The sequence below is a fragment of the Lobosporangium transversale genome, assembly GCF_002105155.1.
Source record: "Lobosporangium transversale strain NRRL 3116 chromosome Unknown BCR41scaffold_7, whole genome shotgun sequence".
NCBI lineage: Eukaryota > Fungi > Mortierellomycota > Mortierellomycetes > Mortierellales > Mortierellaceae > Lobosporangium > Lobosporangium transversale.
The window spans coordinates 750,033-777,829 of record NW_019028985.1 but is presented as its reverse complement, the minus strand read 5'-3'; the positions used below and the strand labels follow the sequence as shown (position 1 = coordinate 777,829).

General features: G+C 42.2%; 10 protein-coding genes across 10 annotated transcripts; 6 read left to right on the top strand and 4 right to left on the bottom strand.

Moving 5' to 3' along the window:
• Nucleotides 1–47: 47 nt before the first annotated feature.
• Nucleotides 48–5,194, top strand: BCR41DRAFT_348395 (peptidase family M1-domain-containing protein). Its single transcript, XM_022023290.1, has 11 exons — nt 48–479; nt 663–764; nt 1,378–1,554; nt 1,661–1,724; nt 1,853–1,999; nt 2,112–2,255; nt 2,359–2,565; nt 2,673–3,104; nt 3,197–3,627; nt 3,735–3,950; nt 4,034–5,194. Exons 1-11 carry the CDS (start codon nt 385–387, stop codon nt 5,181–5,183), a joined length of 3,165 nt encoding a protein of 1,054 aa, XP_021884262.1. The 5' UTR covers nt 48–384; the 3' UTR covers nt 5,184–5,194.
• Nucleotides 5,195–5,274: 80 nt separating this feature from the next.
• On the top strand, nt 5,275–8,133 carry BCR41DRAFT_348393 (Endonuclease/exonuclease/phosphatase). Its single transcript, XM_022023289.1, has 7 exons — nt 5,275–5,962; nt 6,052–6,195; nt 6,323–6,479; nt 6,560–6,657; nt 6,748–6,891; nt 6,984–7,043; nt 7,150–8,133. The coding sequence occupies exons 1-7, from the start codon at nt 5,338–5,340 to the stop codon at nt 7,878–7,880; spliced, it is 1,959 nt and encodes a 652-aa protein (XP_021884261.1). The 5' UTR covers nt 5,275–5,337; the 3' UTR covers nt 7,881–8,133.
• Nucleotides 8,134–8,259: 126 nt separating this feature from the next.
• BCR41DRAFT_301382 (ribosomal protein S30) lies at nt 8,260–8,591 on the bottom strand (the record flags this gene model as incomplete). Its single annotated transcript, XM_022020620.1, has 2 exons — nt 8,260–8,366; nt 8,501–8,591. Coding segments are annotated over 2 exons (198 nt in total), but the record flags the coding sequence as incomplete, so codon positions are not given.
• Nucleotides 8,592–9,754: 1,163 nt separating this feature from the next.
• BCR41DRAFT_348391 (hypothetical protein) lies at nt 9,755–10,402 on the bottom strand. Its single transcript, XM_022023288.1, has 2 exons — nt 10,236–10,402; nt 9,755–10,119 (listed from the first exon to the last, which is right to left on the bottom strand). Exons 1-2 carry the CDS (start codon nt 10,242–10,244, stop codon nt 9,874–9,876), a joined length of 255 nt encoding a protein of 84 aa, XP_021884259.1. The 5' UTR covers nt 10,245–10,402; the 3' UTR covers nt 9,755–9,873.
• Nucleotides 10,403–10,484: 82 nt separating this feature from the next.
• On the top strand, nt 10,485–11,713 carry BCR41DRAFT_348390 (hypothetical protein). Its single transcript, XM_022023287.1, has 3 exons — nt 10,485–10,582; nt 11,009–11,349; nt 11,468–11,713. Exons 1-3 carry the CDS (start codon nt 10,538–10,540, stop codon nt 11,526–11,528), a joined length of 447 nt encoding a protein of 148 aa, XP_021884258.1. The 5' UTR covers nt 10,485–10,537; the 3' UTR covers nt 11,529–11,713.
• Nucleotides 11,714–11,858: 145 nt separating this feature from the next.
• BCR41DRAFT_333238 (class I glutamine amidotransferase-like protein) lies at nt 11,859–12,737 on the top strand. The gene is made up of 2 exons (XM_022021880.1): nt 11,859–11,976; nt 12,051–12,737. The coding sequence occupies exons 1-2, from the start codon at nt 11,901–11,903 to the stop codon at nt 12,623–12,625; spliced, it is 651 nt and encodes a 216-aa protein (XP_021884257.1). The 5' UTR covers nt 11,859–11,900; the 3' UTR covers nt 12,626–12,737.
• A 52-nt stretch (nt 12,738–12,789) lies between these two features.
• On the bottom strand, nt 12,790–14,066 carry BCR41DRAFT_376977 (protein RHO1; the record flags this gene model as incomplete). The annotated part of the gene is made up of 4 exons (XM_022027077.1): nt 12,790–12,942; nt 13,094–13,411; nt 13,594–13,686; nt 14,064–14,066. 4 exons carry the CDS (start codon nt 14,064–14,066, stop codon nt 12,790–12,792), a joined length of 567 nt encoding a protein of 188 aa, XP_021884256.1.
• Nucleotides 14,067–15,261: 1,195 nt separating this feature from the next.
• Nucleotides 15,262–19,706, bottom strand: BCR41DRAFT_368543 (hypothetical protein; the record flags this gene model as incomplete). The annotated part of the gene is made up of 2 exons (XM_022026387.1): nt 15,262–19,426; nt 19,528–19,706. The coding sequence occupies 2 exons, from the start codon at nt 19,704–19,706 to the stop codon at nt 15,262–15,264; spliced, it is 4,344 nt and encodes a 1,447-aa protein (XP_021884255.1).
• A 948-nt stretch (nt 19,707–20,654) lies between these two features.
• Nucleotides 20,655–23,414, top strand: BCR41DRAFT_223979 (RPAP1-like protein). Its single transcript, XM_022020025.1, has 4 exons — nt 20,655–21,642; nt 21,743–21,823; nt 21,945–22,691; nt 23,143–23,414. The coding sequence occupies exons 1-4, from the start codon at nt 20,763–20,765 to the stop codon at nt 23,211–23,213; spliced, it is 1,779 nt and encodes a 592-aa protein (XP_021884254.1). The 5' UTR covers nt 20,655–20,762; the 3' UTR covers nt 23,214–23,414.
• Nucleotides 23,415–26,418: 3,004 nt separating this feature from the next.
• On the top strand, nt 26,419–27,478 carry BCR41DRAFT_348383 (hypothetical protein). Its single transcript, XM_022023286.1, has one exon. It carries the CDS (start codon nt 26,866–26,868, stop codon nt 27,418–27,420), a length of 555 nt encoding a protein of 184 aa, XP_021884253.1. The 5' UTR covers nt 26,419–26,865; the 3' UTR covers nt 27,421–27,478.
• Nucleotides 27,479–27,797: the final 319 nt, after the last annotated feature.

Sequence of the window (27,797 nt, the reverse complement as noted above, 5' to 3'; positions counted from 1 at the left end):
GACAGCAATCCTGTTTGAACTTTTAGCAATGAATTATGAAGAGATAGAAAGAGATTTGGTAAAGAAAGCTTATCTGCTTTTACTTTATTCTTCACCCTGTTACCCCTCTCACTACACTCTACTCTACTCCACACTCCTCTCCGCTCTCTCCGCTCTCTCCACTCCTCTTTCTTTCTCTTGAGAAAAGGGTCTTCGTTATCACTTGTAGCAGCTTCCAAAGTCATCCTTTCATCGCCCTTTTCACTCATTCGCCTCATTCACTTCCTCACCCTTTGCTCCATCAATTCATCTCAAAAACATTCCTCTATTTATCCACAGTCTCACTGCAGCTTCACACAGCTTTTTCTGAGTGTTAGTCCATTTATTCTTTACAACGACGGCCACATGACTCCTGCAAGACTCATCATCCCCATTCATTACACCCTCAAGATTGTACCCTGTCCAGTCGACTTCACATTTCTTGGTGAATGTTCCATCGAGTAAGAGACCTTCTATTTTTTATTTTTTTTTATTTTTTATTTTTTATTTTTTTTTTAGCCCACATTTGCCACTCCTATTTATCGGTCCCTCTCGTTTGCTTTTGAATGCATGTTGTTTGTTTCAGGCACGCGCCGCTTTTCCTAAAAAAAGCGTTGTTGACATGCTTTGCTTTGATACCCTAGAATATGTATTGCTGAACCTTCTTGTGGTATCACCTTGAATGCAAAGGAGCTGAATATCCAAACAGCAACCATAAGAGACCATTTAACTCCAGGTGGATACAGGTAAATAGTTTATGTTTGTACTCGACTATGGCGCCTTTTTCCAACTTCCTACATTTATTCCATCTATCTTTCTATCGCTATTACTCCTCCCTATTAATGTCTCATCGCTCAATCGGCCAAATTGAGAGAAGCGAGTAGAAAATGAAGGAGACAGAGAAACAAAAAAAAAAAAAAAAAAAAAAAAAAAAAAAGAAAGCGAACCAGAGTGTAATAAATAGTTCCTGAGGGTTCAACGGTTTAATACAAAGTTGAACTCCCTGATTGATGATCCATTAACAACAGAAGCAAGCTTGTGGCGTGTACATTGAGAGACAACTTGCTTATGGTGCGTGGCGTGACTAGAGTATTAGTGTGCAATGAAGAAGCACAATACTCGATAGCACATTGAACAAATACAGTGGTAAATCACGCGTGCGTTTGTAGAGATCATTTCCATCGCTGGCTCCATTCTTTTTTTTTTATAGGCATGTACGCATGCTTCCATAATTGTAGACAAAGCTTTACTGTCAGTCACTGAAAGGCCACATGGGCGATATATTTCTACGGTTAAATCTTTATTGTGGATAAAAGTTTTAACATTTTGTATTCTCCACCGCATCACTCTGATATTCAGTGTTACAGCAACCAGCGTAAGTTATAATGTAGAGGAGGAGCTCATTACTCTAGAGTTTCCAGAGCTGCTGTATGTTGGTACGTCTTGGATATTGGATGTGACTTACATTGGTCTCGTCAACGACAAGCTGAATGGGTTCTACCGATCTGTTTACACCGATGCAGACAACAATGTGCAGTAAGTCCATCATCTCTCGTCAACCGCCATGCTCTTTCCCTTTGTTGTAATGTCTATCTGTCACAAACGCTAACCTATCATTATGGCTCTTACTCACCTTCCTCAGCCAACTCACTACCACCCAATTCCAATCTACCCATGCACGAAGGGCGTTCCCCTGTTGGGATGAGGTAGACGCTTTTTTTTTTTTTTTTTTTTTTTTTTTTTTGGCAAAAAGCCCGATAAGATAGAGTGGTGCATCTATTAGCGCATTTGACAGACTCTTGACTTGTCTGTCTGTCATTATTCGACTATTTAGCCTAGTGTCAAGGCTACATTCACATTGACACTGGTTGCGCCTCAAGGAATGACCTGTCTTTCCAATATGAGTGTTGAGTCTATCATAATTCTCGAGAATGGGATGCAGCAGGTCACCTTCCTCAAGACGCCAATCATGGCAACTTATGTATGTCCATTATCGCACGTTGCTTTTATCCCATTCTTATCCATTTGCATGTGTGTGTGATGATTTTTATATTCTAATCTCTCATGGTTTGTCACCTCTTTTATGTTGACAGTTATTAGCATGGACAATTGGAGATTTAGATTATATCGAAGCTTATACTTCTGGAGAATTTAATGGTGAGGCCGTTCAATGTCGCCTATATGCTCCATTCGGTCTCGCAAAGCATGGGGAATACTCACTTGATTTGGCTGTGAAGGTATCTATTTTTCCGACGCGCTTGAACATATGTTTTTCTAAACAGCAATTTAAATATATCTAATGCTTTTAACCCTGCCTATGGGCTATCATCCATATGAAAGTCGGTTGAATATTTTTCTCGATTGTTCAATATACCCTATCCACTGCCCAAGCTGGACTTAGTGGCTGTGCCCGACTTTTCCCCAGGAGCCATGGAGAATTGGGGATTGATCACTTTTCGGACATATGCTGTCCTTCTCGATGAGTACAGCACAAACGACCGGAAGCGTGAGATTGCCGCTACTGTTATTCATGAAATTTCTCACCAGGTAAACATGATGTGGATAGCATGAATGGCAAAGTAATAGTATTGAATGCAACGTACACATACATCCAATGGTTCATTGACTGGTTCTCAATGGTTTACGGGACGTAGTGGTTTGGCAATCTGGTGACAATGGATTGGTGGTCTGACTTATGGCTATTTGAAGGATTCGCAACGCACTTGGCTTATATCGTGGTAGATGATCTATTTCCTGCCTGGGATGTTTGGTCAGAGTTTGTCAAACGGATTCAGGAGGTTCTGAAGCATGATGCTCTTCGAACATCACACCCTGTAGAAGTTGGTGTCGCTAATCCAAGTGAGATCACCCAGATCTTCGACGAAGTCAGCTATATGAAGGGAGCATCAGTTCTCAGAATGCTAAGCGCCTGGCTTGGTCAAGACGAACTCCTGAAAGGGATTCGGAAATTTATGCTGAAATACATGTGGGCAAATGCAAATACTGAAGACTTGTGGGCCACCCTAGCAGAGGTGTGCAAGGTTGATGTGCCAGGATTTATGCGTAAATGGACAAGGCAAACTGGAGTAGGGGTTACGAGATTTAGTTTCTATGCGCTTTAATGCTGTGAATTATGGCCCAGGGACTAACTTTGTGTACACATCCCTTTTGACTTTAGTATCCAGTATTGTCTATTACAGAGCTTGACGATTCTACGATTTTGATCCGACAAAACCTTTTTCTTTCAACAGGAGATGTTCGTCCCGAAGAAGATGCTCTTTTATGGCCTGTCCCCTTAGCAATTGCTACGGCGGATGATCCCACTCCACGCAATATTACAATGGATACTAAAGAGATGGTTTTGAAGGTGGATACTACTAAATGGTACAAGTTCAATATGGGGCAAACCGGATTTTACCGTGTAGCTTATCCAGCCAAGACGCTGGAGCTTCTAGGTCAAGCATTAGGGTCCAAGAGCGTGACGACACTGGATGCTGCCAATAGAATCGGTCTATTGACGGATGCAGCAGCACTTGTGGCTAGTGGACATACGCCTACGAGCAGCTTTTTGACACTCTTGAAGTATTTTGAAGATGAAGACGATTATATGTACGTTCCTTGAAGAATCACTTCACTGTATACCCCTTTTTTTTTTTTTTTTTTCTATAAAAGAAATCAAGTTAACAATAGGCGCTTGATGTCGACATCAATCATAGGGTTTGGGTAGAGATATCATATCAATTACAGGAGCTATTTTCGGTATGGCTGGAACAGCCAGTACCAATCATGGATGCTTTGAAAGAAGTGCAAAGACGTCTATTTACAAAGATTGTTAAGCGTCTGGGCTGGGAGGGTTCTGACCAAGAAGATCTTGCTAGTGGCAATTTACGTGCCTTGGCAATCCGATACGCTGGACGAGCAGGTGACCCAGAGTAAGTTGAATATTGCGGCCCCTAAAGAAAAGAAAAGCTACAGTGCACTCAATGTTTTTTCACTATGCTATCTGCGGTATTAGGATTGTTAGTGAGGCTCGGAGGCGTTTCAGGATCTTCATGAATAACCGTGATATGTCGGCGATTCCCCCTGATCTGCGGTTCCCAGTCTTTGAGATTGTTCTTCGAACGACCACTGGGGTAGAGGAGTACGAAGCGGTTGTTAATTTTTACCGCGAGTCATATATGCCTGGAGATAAGGTTGTAGCCCTTACTGTGTTGGGATATGGCCACTCCACAGAGCTTATTCGTAGGACATTAGCATTTGCCATGTCGCCTGAGGTCCGTACACAAGACATCTTAACCGCAATTTCTACTCTTCGGTCATCTGTCGAGGGTAGAGCGGAGCTCTGGAACTTCATGAGGCTTCACTGGGACATGCTATATGAACGACACTGTGATGACATCCGATTCTTGGACTATTTTGTGCTTTTAAGCATTGGATCATTCTCGAATCTGGAGCGATATCATGAGATTCAGGAATTTTTTGCTCATAAGGATACGAGCTCATATGAAAGGATTTTGGCGACATGCTTAGAAGGTATCCGGATGCATATTCTGTGGCTGGAGAGAGATAAGGCAGATGTTGAGCAATGGTTACGGGCCAATGGATATTTGATGGTGAATGTTGATAGTACAGGGAGGCATAATCAAGCTTTGCCTACAGTAATTGATGCTGGTGATATTGTGAATGACTTTCAGGTTGATCCGCAACAGCAACGTGCATTGCTTAGAGAAAAGCTTGTGTTGGGAGAAGTTGGACGGAGTATGAGTAGCAGTTCTGGAGATGGGTTTTCATCAGTGGAAACATGTCCAACGCTAGAATCGAGATTGGGCTCTTCTGCCACATCATCGTGCTCTTCATCGCCTGGAGGATATCAGCAACATGTTCAGCACCAACAACACCATTATAGACACCAGAAACTTAACGAGGACCATCACCATCATCACTCCCAGGAATATTCGCAGCATATACTTTATTCACAACAAGATCCATGTATTCAAATAAATACTGGTTATCTTGAGAGACCAGAAGAAGATCAGGCCCAGACGCTACAGCTCTTTCAGCAGCAACAACAGCCTGGACCCGATGGGACAGATCCAGGTGAATATGTTCAACAGGTGAACCAAATGGTTATGCAGTTGCGAGTTAGCAGCGAGAAGGACGTTTGAAATAGAGAGCAATTAAAGAAATTTCCTTTTACACTTTCTCTTTATTTTCTGAATGTAATTGGGCGTCAAAGATACAGCTATAGATTTTATCAGGAGATTGACTATGTTAACTTGACAATACATTTCACCGTTAGACTGGTTTTATTTGCTAAAAATGGAAATATTATTGTTTGACATGGGATTTTTGTTCATTTCTTGTCTCAATAACAAATTTCATGTGGAGCAAACTAAGATTACTCACGGAGGCCACGGTATGAACGAAAAGCAACAGTTACAAGAGCATCAGAACGTGCGACCAGGACAGATTCGCTCATCACAACCATTGCCCATTGATTATCATCAGAATCAGCAGCGATCACTGCGGCCGCAGTTGACGGGACAGGTGTACGGTCGTTATTCATCACAAATGCCACGACAACCTCGTGTACCAAATCCACAGCGTGTGGGACACTCACAGTCACAGTTGGCGGATCAAGTTTATGGTCGTTATTCATCTCAAGCACCACGACGGCCTTGGGCGCCAAATTCACAGCGCACGGTCCACTCACAGCCGCAATTTCAAGGGCAGGAGCAAGGCAACGGACGACAGCAATTTGGGTTTAGACCACAGAACTATGTCTCCCGAACCCCAGGCTCACACGATGGAAATTATACAAATGAGAGAGAAGCATCTGGAAGCCAGGACTATCATAAACATGGACAAGCACGAAGACCAACATATAAAAACGTTATCCACCCCATCAAACGACGTTGGGATCGCTATCAAGACCAAAAAAAAGGTTACAAGCGTGACAAAAATCTTTGTTCATATCATAATTTCCAATTCCATTACAAGGACAATCATTGATTCTAATGAGCCTTATTATAGACAATTTTACGATTATGACATACAATCTCTTGGCGGACAGCCTTGCCAGAAGCAACTCATCCCTCTACCAAGGCTACGGAAGTCATTCTGTTATGTGGAAGTATAGAAAGCAGACACTGCTTCGCGAGCTCGGACATCTAGGAGGTGTGTCTTCATCACTTTGTATCGATTCGGGCGATATTATATTACTAGACAGGAAAAGCCTTCTTTTTTTTCTTCAATATATACTAAGTATATTGGGTTTTCTCCGACTAACATTTAATATACATAGCGCATACATTCGACTTTTATTGTTTCCAAGAACTCGATTTCATGCATTTTGAAAAAGACTTTTCTGAACAATTTCAAAAATGGGGCTACACCGGCGTGTACAAAAAGCGGAATGGAGACAAGATTGACGGCTGCGCGCTCTTTTATCGCAATAAGACGTAAATGATAATGAACTGCATACGCTTGGATTAACAAAAAAAAAAAAAAAAAAAAAGGATAGATGTTGATTTCTCTTTAGTGTCCAGCCCATCTCTATTCATCTGCTAGATTATAATCGATACGATCCAGAGTATCGTGATAATGTCGGAATTGTTGGGCTGTTTGATATCAAGCAAGGTATAGGGTGCTAGCGTCTATTCATTCAACTACAATAGAACGACTCTAGCTGAAGTTGACTGTCTTTTTTTCTCGCCTTCCAATTAATAGGAGAACACACTAAGCGAGTTTGTATAGCAACGACCCATATTCTGTTCAATCCCAAACAGGGCATGCGGAAGATTGCGCAGTTGCGGATCCTTCTTACAAAGGCAAAGGAGCTTATCGATAACGATGAAACAGAGCCGCCACTTGGTAAAGCCGGAGCGATACGAGTGTGTATAATTTTTTTTTTTTTTTTTTTTTTTTTTTGAATGATATACTAAGATTTTTTCATTTTATCACAGTTCTCTGTGGAGATTTAAATGCTTTACCACATAGTACAGTGATTAATTTCTTGACTCAAGGTAAACTGCCTTCCAAGGCTCGCTTCACTAACAATCTATTTTGGCAATTAAATTGCATGTCATAACCTTTTTTTTTTTTTTTTTTTTTTTTTTTTCATCTCTGAAGACTTCGTGGATGTTTCTAAATTGCCGGATAAGTTGTTGTCTGGACAGAACAAAGGAGATGTATCCAATGAAGGGTATTATGATAACGATATCTCTCACTTTCATGCTGTCTTTGGCGACAATGAAGCCACTTGTTGGATACGTAAACCTGAGGTGGAACGTGCGAACACAAACATTATGAAAATACAGCCTCAAATGTGTGCCTCAACGCTGCCAACAACATCTGTTAATACCCATCTATTTGCAAAAGATATGATGGAGTATAAAGATGGACAAGGACCTTCAACAATTACAACCATCAGTATTAGCAGTGATATTGAACTGTTCAATTCCGTCAAGGTGCCTCCGACAGATCCTTGCTCCGGACCAAATATGAGGCATACCGATGTGATGAAAGGTGTGCGTGCATGTCCGCTCCTCTCCCAGCCGTTCTCATTACAGAGTGCATATGATATTTCAGCTATACCGATGTACAGACGAGACGGTGTCCCTTGGACGCATCCTGGAGAGACGTTCACCACATTTCATCGGCGGGCTCGAGAAATATGTGATTACATCTTCTATGGCCATCTTCGGCCAAATGTATCGAGTACTGAAAAGCAATCCTCAAAGCTGAGACTTCTAGGTTGTCTGGATTTACCATGCCAACTTATTGCTAATGAACGAGGTTTGCCGACAAGAGACTTTGGGTCGGATCATCTGTCATTGGTGAGTAAATTCCAGTTCATATAGACTGTCTCGGTGTGAGATGATCATCATGACATGGGGACCGCGTGATATCGGGAACGGTAGTTATATTACATTTATTCCAGACAATCCGAATTATATTGTACAGGCATTTTTCTTTCTTTTTTTACGCCTCTTCACCACATGCAAGCAGACAATTCATTCCAGTGATCCAGAATATGTTTACACACTTTTGAAAAAATAAAGACAGCGAGCCGTCAAAACAAAAAAATAAAAATAAAAATAAAAATAAAAAAAGTGTTGTACATTAAGGTGAATCCAGAAGCTATTTTATTTAGTTTTTGCTTGACTCGGGGTTGACGTTCATCTACAAATTGATAACATAGACATGGTTAGACAAAAAATATACAACGACTTCATACTTTTATTCATGAAATTTCACAATTTCTTCACTTACGCGACGCTTTCCGCCAGGAGCGTTGGTGATGTTGACAAATCTGCGCTTGTAGGTTTCGCGCTTCTTGGCACGACCTAATGATGGTTATGAATTGAGAGCTCTGTTAATAGACTGAAGTAAAAAAAAAAGTCTAGTATGCCGCAGCAACTACTTGTTATTGTTCTGCGACTGATTTGTTAAGGATTGGGAGACAATGCACACAGCATACCAGTGAGCTTCTTTTTCTTCTCCTGCTTGGCAACCTTTGGAGTTTGCGACTTGACCTTACCGGCACGAGCCAATGAACCGTGAACCTTACCCTATTGATCGCCAAAAATTTCACCATATGCAATACAAATGGATACAGAGTACAGAGTTGTGGTGTTAAGAACCGTGCTTATGAAGTCATGATTGCTGTTTAGCTGGATTTGTCGAGACTGTTCCAGATAGGAAGGCCAGATTGGTGAAGAGGTGGCTCCGGTATGCCTCTACTTTTTTCCCTTTCTTCTCTTTGGCTTTGTGAGTCTTTCCTTTCTGCTTTTAGATTTCAAGGCTGTATCTTAATTCCAGTGTTATTTTGACAAATAGGTTTGACAATATTTCCGAAAGGGGCTATCGGTCAAGGCACACCTTTATAACAAAATGAAGCAGAATTGGTTTCCCCATATATTCCTCAGGAGATTGACTGCAAAAAAAAAAAAAAAAAAAAAAAATTCGTTGTGGGAGTCGGATTCTGTCCATATGTTTTCAAGAATATAATTGCTCATTGCCAACTCTGTTGAATGAATCATAGTGCCATCACCATGTCTATAGATTTATGCAATTTTTTTTTTCCCTTTTTCTCCCGGCTACTCTGATCCAATGGTATACTGATAGATTCCCTCTCTAATTCATCTATCTATATTGATTTTTAAGACGTTCTCCGATCCTGATAATACATCGATAATGATTTTTGATTGATCGATGGATGGCTGATAATCCCATCGCAAAAGCGGATGGATACTCCTCGTACCATGTTGAAAAAGACTTGGAAATATTGCAGACAAGAGAGAGAATAGAATTTTAAAAGGACATTTTTTTAAACATGGGTAGCATTCACGTGACAAGGCCCTTTTTTTTGGACGGTTTAGTTTTGTTTCTATCTTACGCGTCGCAAAGCAAATCTTAGCACAGAAATATGACCCTGGTATTAGACAGATATGGTGCAGACGATGACTATGAGCGGCCGTGCGATTTTTCTGATGAAATTTAGAGCGACCAAGGAGGCGACGACGAGTATGGTGGCTGTTACGTCCTAAACCTTCCTGGTGCACTTTCATTTTTATTCACATGGTAAACATTCTGTCGTGGTTGTGGTTGTGACGAGGCTAATAAAGCCCGTCCGGAAACAATAAACAACAACCCCTAATCTCCTTGACTCATTTCTTACCATATTGTTCGAATTACAAGGATTGCTTTCCTTTCCTTCCTTTTAGATTTTTTAAACCTTTCTTTTAATTATCTTATATCTATGGGTGCAACTGTTAATTGAAGGGATTGTGTGTAAGAGAATTAAAAAAAAAGCCATTGCAAAAAGCACACCAAGAGTCATCCTGAATGTGGTTATCCTCCGCTCACGGGTGGGATGATTGCAATTTCATCACCAGGTTGGACAGTCCAAGCCTGGTCTTGATCCATATACTCCATGTTGACAGCAAACATGGATGTTTTGAGTACAGTTGCAAGAGCAGGATGGCGGTCTAGAAGTAATTGAGACAGATCTTGGGAAGTAATACCTTCGACCCATTCAAACTTATCGCTATCAGTCTTGGAAGCATCCTTTGCTGAAGCAAAGTAGAGAACTGTAAACTGAAAGGATATGAATACAGAGCCGAAGTAGATAGAGTGATCAATTTTGTAGAAAAAAGTAAAGAGCAGACGTATCCTATTAGGCCTAGTTAAACTTGATTAGAATGAATACTTACATGTGGCATGAGGAGAAATACAAAGCAATGAGCAAAGAGATGAAGAGTGAAGAAAGATCAAATACACTATATTAAGAAACCTCGCGTCGCCAGTGCGCAGAGATTGACGGATGTAATATGTGGAGTCAGCGAGGTTGGGTGGGTTGTGGGGAAGTAGTGTAGGATATAACACTTTTTCTAAATGACGTTTTTTTTCAGGAATTAGCACTTTGGATTTCGGGAAGGTGCCTCTTGATCTTATTTGTGATCCTTGCATTGATTTCACTTCATTCTTACCCGACCCAGACACATATCTCGACATCATGTTGCATCTGCTCGGAGTCAACTTGCCTGACCAGAAGTTAGTTGTGAGTAAAAAAAAAATAATAATCATCATCTTTGGGGCATGGCAACAGCAGGAGCAAAATTTGTGGATCTAGATCGGACAAGAAGGCATAAGACAACATATATGATCGGATTAAATGTTGACTGGAGATACAGAATCTAAATAGATGATCCTGTATGAGAATCCTATAATATATATGCTTATGGTTACAGCGATAATCATCTCTTAGTTATTGCGATCCATGCAACCACTGTTCAGCTTAAATTTTTAAGTGTCATGAAAAGTACTCAAACATGGAAGTTTACAAGCTAAGCTACGAATCGGAGTATCAGATGCCATCTTCGCGCAACATAGGAGACATATGACAGGATGGAAGCGCAAATCACTCTGTACAAGCAATCTGATTCGAACTCATTCTTTTTCGCTATCCATGGCAAACACTCTATAGCAATATGCCCTTCCTCTCTTCTATGGCATTGGACAAAAGACTTCAGTCAAGATCCTCGCTGCTCTATCGATCCACAAGACATGCAAAATTTCAGACCTATCAGAGCCTCAGATCAATCAGCTTTCCGCTCTTCTCTCGGATATGAAGATTGAGTCCGATCTTCGCAAGCAGATTCGCGCCAATATTATGCACCATCGCACGATTGGATCATATGTGGGTCGTCGTCATGCCATGGGGCTGCCTGTTCGCGGACAAAACACTAGGAGCAATGCAATGACTGCTCGTAAATTGAATGGAAGATGGCTCAAGGCCGAGAAGAGAGAGTACTCTTCCTCAGTGAGGTGAGAAAAGGAGTTTATTTCATCTCAAAGGATCTACTAGTGATAATCATGGATGGAAATGAAAGCTGCCACCGACTTATACAAAGTTTTCTACATTTTTTTTTTTTTTTTTTTTTAGCTCTATCTTGCCATCCTCCAATTCACCATTTGCTAATTTCTTCAATCGTAAATGGTTTTAAACGGAATCGAGACTTCATACTTAAACTCGTTTTAATTTACCTCGTCATCTCATCCGTCATCGACTACACCATATTCAAGTGCATGCCACCCTTGATTTGTCATTCTTCTACTGTTCTTTTTACCACCACTCATCCTTTGTATACTTATGTTTCTAGAGAAATAAAAAATATTGCATAAAACACAGGCTAATTGATTTCTGATTATCCGTGAAACATGAGCTGAAAGCTCTTCTTGCGTTTCCTTCACAAAGACGAATCTATCAAGTACAAGCCACTATTAATTGAGTATGAAAAAAAGAAAAAAAAAAAAGTCTCACGCATAAAGCTCTCCTTTGCATGCAACTAGAAAACCTAATTTGACAGACGGAACAAATGTCAGGAGCAGACAAAAAGCGCGCATTGGTACTCATTGCCGATGGTACTGAGGAAATGGAGGCTGTCATTACAAGTAAGTCCTCTCTCACTCATAAAATTTTACGAGGAAAAAGAGAAAAAGTCTAACCTCTCTCATAACTCAAATAGTCGATGTCCTTGTCCGAGGTGGTATCGAAGTCACTGTTGCCAGCACCAACCCCAGTGAATCTACATCTGAGAGCGTGAAATGTTCACGTGGTGTGCGTATTGTTCCAGACACTCACCTCTCAGCCCTTCCACTTCCCACGCCCTCGCCATCCTCTACCGTCACTGCCACTGATGACGCGTCACTCTATTATGATGTCTTGTTCATCCCTGGAGGCGGGCCAGGCGCTCAAAGCATGGCAGCGTCACCATTGGTCCATAAGTGGATTCAGGCTCATATCACAAAACCAAGTGTGTTAGTGGCAGCTGTTTGTGCAGGCCCTACAGTACTCCGAGCAGCTGGCGTGGCCAAAGGAGCCCAAGTAACATCGCATCCAAGCGTTAAAAATGATCTTCAAGATTATTTCGACTATCGGGATGATGTCAGCGGGAGTGCCATTGTTGTGAAGGATGAAAAGAACAGGCTGTTGACGAGCCGAGGCCCTGGCTCGACATTTGAGCTAGCACTTAAAATCGTTCAAGAAGTTCGTGGGAAAGATGTGATGGAGTCTGTGCGGGCGCCTTTGATGTTCCCATAAGATTAAAGAAGAAGGAATCTTCAGCAGAAAAAAACAACAATATGTATTTGTTTCTGAATGCACAACCGTATTGTGATAAATGAAAGGCTTTTTATTACTTTATAAAATAATGGGAATCTTTTGTGTGTGCATGAAAAAGAAAAAAAAAAAGGTTCATTTTACAACTACAGAATTGAACAACCATGCCTGCGCATTTTTGAGATCCGAGATTGCATTGCAATCTTGATAGCTGCCTGGAAGACTTCTGCGAGACCCTTACGTGTCATGGCAGAACACTCGTAATGTTTGCAATGTAGGTCTGCTGCGACCAATGCTCCCTAGAATAATATGAAGCGATCAGGGATTTCGATATTTAGACCAATCACGAAGATAAAGGATTCTTTTTTTGGCATGTTTCTCTTGACAACTATATTATTCTAAGTGGTGCATTCTCTTCAGAAAAAGATATAAATATAAAACAAAACTTACTTGCTCTGTTGACACAAATTGATCTTTGTCTTCCTCCTTAGCTGTGTCCCTCAAATCGGCCTTGAGGCCTACAACAATTTTAGGAACATTCTCCAAGAAATGTTGTAGCTCTGGGTGCCATTTCTCTCTGATGTTGTCCAGACTTGATGGTGAATCCACAGCGTAGCACATCAGAACAACGTCAGACTCTGGGTAGGATAGTGGACGTAAGCGATCATAATCTTCCTGGCCCGCTGTGTCCCATAGGGACAATTCGATTTGCTGTTTACCGTGGGTGACCACCATTGTGTAGTTTTCAAAAACTGTTGGTACATATTTCTAAAAAGAAAAAGGAAAAAAAAAAAAAAAAAAGCTTTTATTAGATATTTTTGTCATTGAATGATATACGCGAAAGTTGGCGGCATATTGGCTGTGTATTCAAAGGAAAAAAAGAAAAAAAAAGAAAGAATAAGTCGGGACGATTAGATGGTACCCGAGAGTCCTTTGCTCACTTGCTTTACCTGCGGAAATTCATTTTTTGAATGAACCATTAACATACATGTCTTTCCGCATGCACCATCTCCAACAACGACAAGCTTCTTTCTAATGTCTGGCTATTATTGAAGGAGTGGAGAAGAAATGTCAATATCTATAAGATTGAAGAATAGTTTGGCAAATATACAAATTGATCTTGACATATTCCTTGACATCAAAGAGCTCTGCCTGTGAATAATGATAAAAATGCACTTACCATGTCTCGCGTATATTTATCTGTCCTTGACTGATGTAGACGCGTCTTTGTTTTATTTTTGTTGTTGTTATTGCTGTTGTTGTTAATGAAGAGCTGTGCTGCCTATGAGATATGGTTATAATATAAAGTTTATAATACAGGGTTGTTTTGTAAATAAAATGGGTCCGGTTAAGGAGGTATTGGATGGAGGAGACGAATGGGTGTGGGTACTGCGCTTTATGAATAGAAGAATCCAGGCACCATGATTGATGCTGAAAGACGCAGTTCATTTTTTTTTTTTTTTTTTTTTTTTTTTTTTTTAATACGATGATACAGGTATTTCAAATTTGACGACGTTGGGATGTTGGAATACAGTTTCTAGATAAGAGACAAAACCAAAGTAAAAAAGGGGAGAACAATAGACATATTTGATGTTCGATGTCCCACAATTCACTGCAGGTCAGAACTAGCATATTTGCATAAAGGAAGAAAAAAAAAAAAAAAAAAAACCAAGGAAACCATTGTCATCCAGTATTGAATAGGTTTGGCTGAATGTGATGGCGCGTTTATTGCCTCTCTCCTCCTTCTCCCTACTATTCTCCTCTACTGAGTGTGTGTGTATGTTTTTTTTTTTTTTTTTTTTTTTCTTTTCTTTGGCAGGTAACAGTGTAATAAACAGATTAGGCAGGCACATTAAGTTAGGGGGAGCCCTGCTGGCCAAAAAAAAAAAAAAAAAAAAAAAAAAAAAAGTACATCAGGGTGCAAAGAGGGCGAGAGTGGACACAGGGGGCTGTAAGGCAATATTTGTAATGTAGGCCGTCTACAAGTTTAATTCCTCTTACCAATAATAAAATTAGACAGAACAGGGATTGGACTATTGAGGCAGTCGAAAAAGAAACAAATATATATAAAAAGTCCACAATGCTTGGATTAACAAAGTTCTTATATGTGTGAAGATAGTCTTAATGGGGTCCGTGGCTATTGTGTAAAAGTCAGGCAACGGTAGAGCCAGAGAATCAGAAACTGGGCTGCATACCTTTTTTTATATGCTTGGGAACGCACTCGTTGACATCATGTTCTACGATCACTTTCTTCGTTTTATCGCCGCATTTTATCATCTTTCCTCCTTGACCTGTCATCCTACTTCATCCCAATTACTGTAATGTGCAAACTCATATATGCATAGACTTACAAAAAGACCATTTAGCAGTATCGCCAGGGTCGATAGGAACAAATGTCTTCTCCGCACTTGAATTAGACTTCTGGTTCTTTTTTTTTTTTTTTTTTTTTTTTTTTACCCTTTCGCAAGGCTCCATTCGGAGTATTTCAAACCGAAGTAGTACCCGTATATCATATACTGTGAGGGTTCAAGCGACTCTTCTTTTAAAAGTTATAATTTTTTTCCATGATATGTATATATAAAGATCAATTTGTATTAGGTGTGTAATGGACGTTTTCTTTACTTTTTAAAAACATTTTTCAGCTTCATCAACGTGGATGTTTTTGGTTGTTGATTTTGAGGCAAACAATTCACATTACTGTTGCCATTTATGTTCCCTCTTGTTTCTCTGTCCTTTCCTCCGCGTCTCATTCCAGATCCACTAGAGGAATGTATAAATGCACCCGCCAGAGCACCACCGCTCCCGATGTAACCTGCATAATAAGGCTTTGATGTAGGCAAAGGAGATATTGATGTCTTTTCTTCGTCCATGTGCTTCCCTCTCCCATCAGCTTTGGAACCATCCCTTGGTTTTGCTGGTAGCTGAGTCTGCTCATCCTTATCGATATCATTCACATAAATATCCTCGTTTTCGCCATCGCGAGCTCGCACAACAACTTTCTTCGCTTGGTCTATTGTTTGTCTTCGAAGGATCGACAGTCCTTTGGCCGAAACATCTGTATAGCGAAGGTCAATTTCAAGGTATTTTTGAAAGGAATTGAGACACGGAATTACAGAAACCGTAGGACTATCCAATGATAGGACAGCATCCTTGCCCATATCCTTATCCTTGGGTTTTTGTTTAAAAGATATGGTTGAAATGGTAGTCGCAGGAAGTCCAGATGAAGGCGTAAGAGTATTAAACAGTCTTGATGAGAATGAATCCTTCCTACGATTTCCTGAGCCCGACGTTGAAGCTGAGGCTGAAGTGAATGACGGCGAAGCCGATGCACTAGCATTATTTTCAGCCGTACCGGCAGTATTGTGGGCAGGTGGCGTAGATTCAGATACCTCTCCAAAGCGATCGACAGTTACAGAGTTTTCAGACATGTTGTTCCGGGCTCGGATCCTTTCTCCCAAATATCGAGCACAGTTATCATCAAAGCTAAAACTCACAATCTCTATTACTTCAAGCCACTGAAATCCGACGCTATCCATGATGTCAATCCAATCTTCAGAAGGCACTCTACGGAACCCATGCAGGCTTAGAGTCGACAGGTGCTCGAGTCGCGACAAAAAGTCTTTTAAGTAGATTACACCACTACTAGACAAAGCAGAGCAAGAGAGTCGGAGCGCTTGAAGATGCAGAGGGATGGAAGAAGAGCCGGCTAGTGGAGGCTCAAGGCTTGCTCCTAGAGAAGATGGCGCAGGCATGAAGGCAGACGCTACATCCATTGGCGACAAAGGCGGAGAAGGTGGACTCAAGGCTTTTTCAGCGCTCACAGAAGCAGCGAGCACAGCCATGGCGCGGTCGCCAAATCCAACGCCCTGAAGGTCCAGTGTGATCACACGCTGTAGGGTCAGTTCACTCAAGAGATTTGCCCAGTCTGGGTCTTTCAAGGAGTCGATGGAGCATAGTTCAAGATGAATTAAAGTTGGCTCCTCTAATATTACACCAAAGGAGAGCGAGTCAAGCCGGTACGAATGAAGTGACGCGGGTGAAGGTGCTGCAGTAGAAGGAAAGACGTTATTATCGGTAAAAGGCTCTTGGTCAAGTTTACTCGGAAGAGTTGCTCGTCCTAACACCCGTCTTAAAGCTAGGGCACCCCCGTATTCAAGGCCATTGCCATGGATGACTAAGCGCCGCAGACGGCACTGATGACTCCCAGAGAGAGGCCGAGTCCCAAGTTCTAAAGCATGTGCATGCTTATCATTAAACCCAACAAATCGAAGTTCTAAGTCCTCAAGGTGAGATCCCTCGTCTGTCAAAAAGTCTTCCAAAGCCTCTAGTAGCCTCACTTTGCCTTCAGTAGTAGTCTTGCATTCCGCCAAGAATAGTCGCACGACCCTCGAGGTCGAGATGTTGGCGGAGAGCTCCAGCTTACAATTGACACTAGCCTCACCATGATAACCGTCGTTGAGTGCGTCAGTATTAAGTTTGGGGCCAAGAACCCTGAACAAGTCTAATCGCTTTAGTCTGCGTTGGCTTGAAATACAGGCTTGCAAGATCCTGATGTGGCCTGGAATGGCATCATTGAAACCTAATGAGAGCTCTGTCAGAAGGCTGAATGCCTGCATAAACGAGAGTAGCTCCGGTATATATGTTTCATGCAGAGTGTTCCTGATCGTGGATGAGATGATACTACTGCTATCGCTGTTCTCGTTACTATGGATGCTACTGCTGCTACTGCCGTTATAAGCAAGTCCTCGGTTACCGATCTTCATGATGTTGAGAATATCAAGGTTCGAAAAATCCATGGTGCTAATATTAGGTACAGACATGAGGTCAATATTGCCCTCTAAAATGACGTGCCTGATTTTCCGATTTTTCATCAAACCGACAATGGCACTAATGGGTTGTTGTTCGTTCCCTCCTAGGGCAGGCAAGTGCTTTCTCCATGTGAGAGGCGAGACTTGTTTACTGAGCCGAATCGCAATTGTTGAAACTGTAGTCGCTTCCTGTCTTAGTAGATCTGCTAGAGTCTTGACTTGGCTCATATGAAAGTCCCAATCGATTGTAATGTCGATGCGTAAGAGCGCTCGAATCTGTGAGACAGTAACCATCCTGGTATTGAGGTGACTCTCGCTTATACCGACGAATACAGATGAGCGGGTGTATGGGTCAAATGTCGTCTGTAAGAGTTCGAGCTTCTTGGAGAAAATCTGGTCTAAATCTTTGTGATGTCGAGTGTAATACTTTTTGCAGGCCCAGTGCACTTGGCCATCGACACCAAGGACCTGGTACAGCCCGCTGCCTTTAATATGGGTGCCGCATGCAGCGATATCTGGGTTGAGAGGCATCATTGAAGTGCCTTTAGGTGTGGATGAATACAATGCTGTGTGAGTTGAACATACAGTATCCCATGGTTGGGTGTAAGGGGGTCGTTTGACAATTGCGTCCAATAATCTAAAGTCATTCGTGTCCAGGCGGTGGATTGCTTCTGCAGCTTCCTCGTCGTAGTCGTCACCTAGCAATGCCTCCATGAAAGCGATCGACTTTTCAACACTCTGTTTCAATTTGATGAATAGCTCTGGGTTCGTTTCTCTCTTTGCTGTGGCCGCTATAGCTGCGGTACCTGTATTTGGTGACACCATCCGATCAAATGCCGCGGGCACAAAAATCTCATCCAGTGATACTCCATACTGCAGCATCCGGAGCAAACTGAGGATATAATGACCAAACTTTATAATAAGCATTTGATCTGGGGACTGATCAATTCGTATTTCAAAACCTTTGCTTTCATCTATATGTACATTGCGTTTGTAACGCATCTGCCCTGGCCTTCTGTACGTATTATCGTCATCATATATTTCGTGTTCGCAACAATCACATAGGAAATACAGCCGCATTTTGTTGTGAAGAATATCCTGAGAAATCCATTGAAGCGGATATTCAGGTAAAAGGACAAATAGGGGAGGATGTGCGCATGATTCGGCGCCATATTTTTGAGTGAGAATGGTTCGACTAATGCGTTTAATGATCTCGATGCGATCGAAAACGAGGTGGCGTTCAGCAGGATCATCGATTGCAGTAACTGGTATTCTGTGGACTTCGTGCAATGCTCTAAGTTGGAATAACCCTGTATCAACTGGTTCATATGATGGAGGTGGTAAGAGCCCACTTTGGCTCTCATTTGGAGCTGAGAGTGGATATGTTGCAATGGGGTCGAGTGTTGTAGCTAGTGGAGAGGTTACGAATGATGGATTTCTTGGCGTTTGATTGGGTGCTGTGATCAGTTCTCGGGTGTAAAATCCATTTTCAGGAATAGGCTCGAGTGTTATGCTCTGTACTGTCCTCGGGGAGATCATTGTCAAAGAAGAGCCCTCAGTAGTTGTAATGGAAGGTGTGACGGATACAGATACCAGGGATGGGCCTCGTGTACTATCAGTGATAAGGGATGGTGAACGTAACCGTTTGGACAGAGGCTTCTCTTCTTCCTCTTCTTCTCGCTCTGCTTCTTCATCATTGACAGACGCCTCAGACTCTACCATGTCAAAAAAGTCCTCAATGTCGAGATTGCCAGTCTCGGCAGGGTGGCTATTGTCGGTCTTACTATCAATGTCCAGGTTTAAATCCAAGATACCAGGGATAGGATTAGTATGCACGGTGTTAACGTATGGCACAGATGCAGCTGCAGCAGCTATACGTGCGGCAGTAGCGTCTCTTGACCACTCCAGTTCACTGTTACCGGACTCAATATCAAGGACCCTATTCTCATAATAGGGGATTCGGAGAGGTTGTTTGCTGGCGTTAACGTTCATAAAGATTTGAAGGGGAGAAAAGGTATTAATTGATAAGTTCTTTTTTGTTTCTAAGCTCGTTTTTTGCTATTCTCGCTTACTTACGGGATATGGAACATGTCGGTGACATAGGGAATACGCATGCCATAGGAAGAAATGGTTTTAACGTTAGGAAAAACGAACTCAATATTGTGGAGGAAGATGCAGGGTAGACCATCCTCATCAAACGAAACCCGGACTAGTTCCTGAACACCACGTTGCTCGAACATTTGATATTCGTCCATACTAGGGTATAAGGATATAATAGAGGGGAAAGAGGGACGAGATATGCAGGGGAAGAGGGAAAGGAAGGGAGAGAGGAAAATTTTTTTATTTTTTCATGGAACAGGTAAATTTCTTATTTCTAAGAGAAATTAGACTAGTATTATGAGTATAATGGGATGAAGGCAAGAACTGGTCAGACGAGTGAGTAGAGAAAAAGGAAGAAAGGGTGTGAATGTGAGAAGTAGGAACGGAAAATGGGGAGGGAGCATGAAGAGTTGTATATATTTACCTTTTTTTTGCCTTTTTTGAATGGTATTTATACATTCGCCCTCAACAATCGATAAAAAAAAATGGTGCGACAGTTATAATTGATCGAGAGGAGAAGGTGAAATAACATGTGTGGGGCCGGAGAAAAGAGTAGACAGGGCCAACAAAAAAGGTATGGTCGGCTATGGTTTTTATCATCGTCCAAAAAACACTGGCTCCTTCCATCCACAATGGTAAGGGGAAAATCAACGCTCACTTGTATACTCATTTACTCATAAAAACAAAGGATTGTGCACAATGCTTAATATTAACCTTGTTTGCTTCCCTTGCTTCTTCCACATGATATGTATATTGTGTTTTTGTCGACTGTGCTGCTGGTGAGAGCACTGTGCACCAGATGAGCTTCCTTCATATGTTGAAAATAATTGGGTGTCCAGCTATATATCCCATTAAAACAAGGGTGTAGAAACTTGTTTAGAAAAAAAGAAGGTCTGGATTGGGCTGTGCTCTTCATTGTTTCTGTTCAATTGCGGGCTGTCCCTGTGGCATGTGCACGGCGGAAAATCTTTGCAGCATTTGCAGCACATATCCGTTAATTGAGCATTGTATCAAAGACACGCGTTATCGTGTATACGAAATGCAGTCACGTTTTTTTTTTTTTTTTTTTTTTTTGCATTCCTTTAATGTCATGTTCTTGAGTCCACATGTTGATCGACTTTTTATAACTTTGGAATCGTCCACTTTTACCCTCGACTATAGCAGTGGTTAGCTTCTAGATCTATCCCAATATCCACCACATACTATTCACCATGGATATAAACCCCTCTAATAACCGACTCTCACGCATGCAACAAGAGCATGAAAGCGTCATTCGACAACGACACCAAGCACCTGAGACAGAGGAAGACCTACTGGCTATGCAGGAGGAATTCCTCAAAACTAACGATAGACCTGCAGCGGCTGTTATCAGAGTCAAGCCCCCAGCTGTAACAAGCGATGCTACAGCAGGACGTGCGTCTATACAAGACGATGCTGACGCTGAAGACATACCTCCCCCTCTAGAGAGGGATATTGTATCACTAGACAGTGACCAATTGCCTCTACATCCTCCTCAGGTCCAAGCTTCAGCTTCAAAGCCCAGAGTAGGGTCAAAGTTCCTGCAGGACAGGGCAAATAAAGGACCACGGACACATTTTGCTACTCCTGTTGGTGAGCGGTTCGAGATCAATCTTAATGATGACAACGACACAACGGGGTCAACTGAGGAAAGGAAGAATATACACGGTCGTCACAATAGTATACATGATGAAATTGAAACAGAAGAAGAAACACTTAGAAGGCTGAACACTGCAGGCCCTTCAATGGGCCAAATCTTGCATGAAGTGCTGGAAAAACCTGCTGGAGAAGCTATAGCACCTTTAGGACCAACGACAACACCAGGACTGCTCGAACCAACAGCACATGCAGCAAAAGGAGGATTTAAGGGGAAAAGCCTGTTTGCAAGGCGACTTGCTGAAGCACAGGGAGTGGTATCAACCTCTCAAATTACGGAAGAGCCAAGCGCAAGTGGAAGTTCAACTTATACCCCAAGCTCAAGCCTTCCAAGTTCAGCGGCATACACTTCGTTCATGTCGAGGGCTGAGCAAAGCAGGAGTCCTTCTAAGGATGTTGTATCTTCCCCAATTGCAGGTATGAATGCACTAAAGAACACGACATTTTTTTTCTACTCAACATGAAACTCCACTGATGCAGTACTTTTTTTTTTTTTTTTTTTTTTTTTTTCACATAGATGATGCTGTACCAGTCAGATCTCTCAGACCTACAACCAAAGTAAGCACAAGGCCAGCTAGCTTTAGCGGAAGGGCATCCAGTAAGTCCTAGAGACAGGTTGACTTGATATCCAGCAGAGTCAATATTTATTCTGGTTTAACACGATGGCTTGTGTAATACTAATAGAAATTTAATTTCAACCTTTGTATACTCCACTAAAGGTGCATCTACGAAAACGAGCCCTCCACTACATTCTGTTCTTAAAAAAACTCCAGATTCACCTCATACCACACTGATGGAACAGATTGACGAAGAGAACAAGCAGAAACTTGCTAACATGTCTCAACAGGAGATCGAAGAAGAACGGGCAGAGTTACTGCGAAACCTAGACCCAGAGCTTGTCAAAAAGTTCATGAGACGAAGCATGGTCAAGAGGCGAGTCAGTTTTTCAGAAGGAATTAAAGTGGAAGATAAAGTCCTCAAAATGCACGACATCAAGAGCGGACGCTCTGGTTCTGGATTTCAGGCAAAGCGACATGAGGAAGAAGAAGGCGACCATCCACTCGCCATGAAGAAAAGGTACTTCTCAAATGTCCCAGCAGAGCCAGAGAAGCTGGAATGGATGGGAATCGAAGGTATAGAGGAGAGCGACGTTGGCATGAAGCATATGCCTGGCAAATCCGTAGCCCCTGGTCCACAGCCATACACTGTTAGTGAATCAGACCCGCCCGCAGCGCATTTCAGGTTTAATTTCTCAGGAAGGATAGTCAATGAAGAAGACGTCCCCGTGCACCTTGGACTTCATCACCATGGCATGGATCCTGCCAAGGCTGGTTACACACTCTCAGAGCTTCTCCATCTTATTCGGTCGACAGTGCCCAGTCAAAGAATCCTCCCACTTAATGTCGTTGCAAAAGTCATAGACAACTGCAAGGATGCTAACTTTGCGCCATTCACAGTTCGAGCAGGTATTTTGCGCTGGCTCATTGACACACTTCGTGCGCCAGTCTATATCCGCGCAGCTTTGGATGACAAGACAGACTCGGGAATTGTTGCGGCAGTCGGTGCACTTCACTCTTGGGTAATGCCGCAGACAGAGCCGGAATATCAGGATGTCTGGGAGTTGGTTGACCATCTGGATCGGGGTTATGAGCGTATTAATCTTGGATTTAAATATCAAGGCATTACACGATTCGCCAACATGGAGTTGAAGCCAGATTCTTTACAGACAAGCCAGGAGCAAGGAACAGAGACAGAGGAAACGATTGCAGCGCACGCTATATTAGCTTCCAAAGATCCTGTGGAGGGATTAATTGCGATGAGCATCATTCCTCGAATTCGGTATTTACTGGATGTTTGTCAGCTTCCTGTATTTACTAATTCGCAAATCTTGGACATTTTGCTCACAATTGTTCGAAGTAATGCAGGAGCAGCCAAAAAGGTGTTTGAGTGCGACAAGATGGTTCCAACACTCGTTCGGCAGTTTTTAGCTATTCCTTGGCCTTCAGAAAAGAGCGACTTGGAATTAGGCTGCACAGCCAAGGCAATTTCAATTTTAGACGTTGTTATCAGGTCGTCAAAGAAAGTTGCATCTGCTATCATTGAAGGAGGCCATTTAGAGCCTTTGCTACGGTTTCTAGTGGTCACACCTGAGGCTACGCTCGAGAACAAGCTCAGCTTCTTGATTCAGACTCAGGTGTTGAAGCTCTTCCGATCCTTGTGTGCCTATGGCCTCTACTGTAACGTATTAGGTGATAGCCTGCAGTCCGTTTTGCTCCAGGACTTTACACAAACCATTCTAATGAAATCCAAGACCGATTTCGACTCAACTGTAAAGTCTTTCCTGTCCATCAAGTTGTCAATGTTCTTTCAGTTTGCCGCTGTCTGGACCCATGCGGCTGCTGATGTTCATCGCACCATACCTGAACACTCGCTTTGCTGGGCACAAGCAGCAGCATTCCTGGACCCAGCCCTTGAAAGCATTATTCAATGGAAGCAATCCACTCAGTCGACGACTTTTGACTTGCGCGGCACACTTCTTGTCTCCTCAGCAGTTCGATATATAAGTACTTGGTCGCGCTATCTTTCGAGCAACCCCCCAGACAATACACAAATTTTAGAGCGCGTCTGGAACGCTCTTCAGCTTAAAGGATGGCTGAAATCCAGTGCATTTAAAGCTGTACATGGACATCTTATATCTATCATGACAGCTGTTCCTGTGCTCGATGAGCCAGCGCTACCTCATATTGGGATCACAATGACCAACCCCTCACCTTTATCGACGATTGCAGCAACTTTGTTTGAGATGTCAGTGTGCTGCGAGTATTTGAGCAGCCATCTAACAACAATGTATCATCTCGCGCGTCTTGTCACAGCACCAGCATTCATACTACAGGAAACAGTCCAAACTTTGACCTCTAATTCAGTCTTTAGTTTGGTCGAGCGTGTTAGTAAATATGAGTTGGCAATTCAGGACCAAATTCCGGGAATCCTACCGCCATGGATGGCTTTCCTTTCTCGACATGGCGTCTATTTTGCCGCTCATTGGCTGACCGCAATGGACGTACTTGTCTATCAGCAAGACCCTGAAAGCAGTTCACACATCAAACTAACGTTTTTCCCTCTTTTCCAAGTTACGGCTCTTTCCTTGCTTCAGATTGTCTTGCCAGGAGATGAATCTCTAAGCTATGATGTCTTGAAAAAGATTCTTTTCAATCCCCGCTTCTTGAGTAAGCTCCTTAGCCATAATACAAACCAAATCACAGTCGTCAAGAGGATTTTAGAACCATTATATCTACAGTGCTTCGTTCGTGGGGATTTGGACTTGGCACAATCGCAAAGCTTGTGGAGTCACGATGGTCGAGGGATCAAGAGTTTAGTCATGGATTATAATGGAATCACTGGCCAACCATTGTTTAGCTGGCTGTTCTATCCAATTGATCTATTGTACAGGAGCAAACTCACATATGTGGAGGAGTCTGGCACTTTAATTGCAGCAACATCGGTAGCGCATTGTACCCTCGACTTTGTATATTCATTACTGCAAACATTGGACGGAATTTCATTCGAACTCATATACATGGCCGCACTCAAACTTTTATCACTGGAGGGTGAAAAAGAACCATCGAGAGACGGCAGTGATGGCGATAATAATGGTGGTGAGGATGAGACAGATGGGTCTGGACAACGACCTCGAGAGAATAGAGGCGAACAGGAGGAAGAAGAAGAGGAAGAAGAAGAGGAAGAAGAAGAGGGCTTTATGGATCAGGAGGTCAATAGCACTATCAACAAATTGCTGGATCACTTTAGTACTCGTGGAGACTGTACTCTTCTGAGGGATGACACTCAGGGCCCTGGTACACTGTGTGAAAAGACGTTGTCACTATTAACGAATCCCATACCATTTTCGCAATTCATGAGAGACTTTATGGAAAACTCATTTACGACAGGTACACTTCTGCAGTTCCAGCCCACAGCAGCGCGCCTCTTGTTTCCAGCAATGGCGCTTTCGTCGCAAATGCAGCTCTTGGTATGGCAGGAATCATTTAATTTCCTTGGAAGTGTCACGACGAATTGGGAGGAAATTGATGCTGGAACGCTTCGAAGTCTGATTATGGATGATGGAGAGCATGTGACGGCGGAGGTACTTAGGCATTACTTAAAGGCAGTTGTCAGCGGTAGAGTGATCAAGCAGCGGAACCCATTATTATATTGGGTTGCAGTGCATCACCTAGCTCGTGTTGCTTTGGGACCTATTCAAATGCCATCCCCTTAGAGAAGGATGTACACGAAGCCGCGTTTTAACCTCACACAATGAAGTGAAACTTTTTTTTTTTTTTTTTTTTTTTTTGTAAAGATGATGTTTGCGTGCGAAATTTATCCAGTGGAGCATCGAGTGTACTAATGTATGAAATGTGCTCGCGGAAAAAATAAAGAAGTCAACCAAGATTATGCTGCTTATGTTTACTGATGTGTCGAGCCCCATTTAAGATATATATTGATAAGATTTTGCGAATTAACTTTGTTTGCCATACAAATCGAGGGTATGTCCAAGATAGAACGCGTACTGAAAAAGCACCATGTGCCAAGATCATCAATGTCGTTTGTAGATCTGTTGATGTTAGCTATTAAAGAGCTGCGCGTGTTCGCGTAATGCTTTTGAGTAGATCAAAGATTGATGGCGTAGAATTTGCAAATGTTTAGATCCAGATAGTGCATATTGTTACACATATTTCGTCTCTCGGTTTGTAAATACAATCGAGACTGGAGTATACCGCATGGCTTACAATAGTGGTGAAGGTTTCATTAGTTAGGGGTAAAGGGGAGCTAATATCCGGTAAGTGCTATCTGCGGAGTCGTGGATCCAAACAAACAGTTTTAAGTGCATCTGCTCTCAAGGTTTTGTTTTTTGGCAGCAAAAGTAAGTGGATTATTTTGTAGAGTGCAATAATGCCTTGTTGTAACAACTTCACTAGCAATTATTAACTCTGTTTGAGTGAAAGCTCAATTTTTAAAAACGCTTTGGAAGATATACTTTTATCAAGATTATTGAAGAGACATAGCCTGCGTTGCACAAGCTAATAGATATGGGCGCAGCAGTGGAATGTGAACCAGCTTTGTCCAAAAATTATAAGCCACCCTCGTACATCACCACACATCGCTCAGCATCACTTTTCCTTCGCGCCATTACACCCTTCTTCGTCGTATTTTTTTGACGAATTCCTTTTTAAATCATTGTTCATTTTAATTTCCTTTCTCCTCTTTTGCACTTTATCTTTCAGGCAAAGGTAATCTATTTCTCTCTTCGTTGGCTCACTTGAATTCATATATACAGATGACTGTCTAAGTGCAGTCAGTGCTTTGGAGCAAACACTTGTGGGCTTTACTTACGAATGATCACGTGAAGGAATTGTACTTGTTGCTCGTTATAAGTGCAATATATATATATATATAACAACTCCAAGTATGGGCCAAAGGGGTTATTGCAGCTATCGCTTAGACTTGACAATAAGTCCAGATCATGGGATTGAGGAATGGCTGCACTCTGACAGAGTCGACTATAAGCTGCGATGTTAATCAGCCACAATTTCGCCACCAATAATTTTTGAAATTAGTTATTTTACAGTTCGCATTTATTCGCCGATGTCTCGATTAGAAGCAGATCTTTCAAACAAAGATATGACGTTGCTGGAAGAAAGACGTAACATTGCAAAGGCAATTGTGCTAGGAGCTAATAGCGAGGAATTGATGCGAGATTGGATCCAATATGATGGACGCAACTATGAACGGTCGCCATCAGTGGTTGCGGCCTTAACAGATAGCAGCGGTAGCACTGGTGGAGGAAGGGATAACAGTGAAACTGTGAGTGTTGAAGTGAACCAATCATCCGCTCGGACATCGCCTATGGGTCGTCCACCGAACAGTCGACCACTGTCTCTTGTTTCGACGTCAGCCTCGTTCCCAGCTAGAGGAAGTAATGACTATCTAAACTATGACAACATTTTGACCCCACCTGAATGTTTCCTTGAGCGGAGACAGCTTTTGATAGATGCGCGCAAGCGTTGGCTCGAGAGTGTTGTGGGTCAACAAGGGGTGGAACGGGTAGAGGCAGCGATTTCTGCAGCAGGCGGACCGAGTGGAGCAGGAACGACGACGCATGCACTAGGGTACGGGGCAGGAGGACACCGCCGGGGCTGAAAGAGGGCTTGGAATTTGTGTTGTTTTTGAAAAAATAATAAAACTTACATCTGCTGACAAAGATCAATTCAACAAGGTGTGAAATGTGTATGTCAATGTGCATAGTCTATTGTTGCTCTCAACAGACAGCAGAATTAACACAGTTAGCAAACCAGGCTCTTACATTCGGGACAGTCGACAAAAAAAAAATTCTATTGTTTATGTGTAGAAGGTGTAGAAGATGATACACATCCGGTCAATCAATAACATATACAAGTGAATATATAATAAAAAATATATTCATTATACACAAACGTCGTAAAACATTTATAGATGTACATAATCCACATCTGGATTTTCTTTCAAGTTGTAAAAGAGCCAATCAGTTCAGAACATTC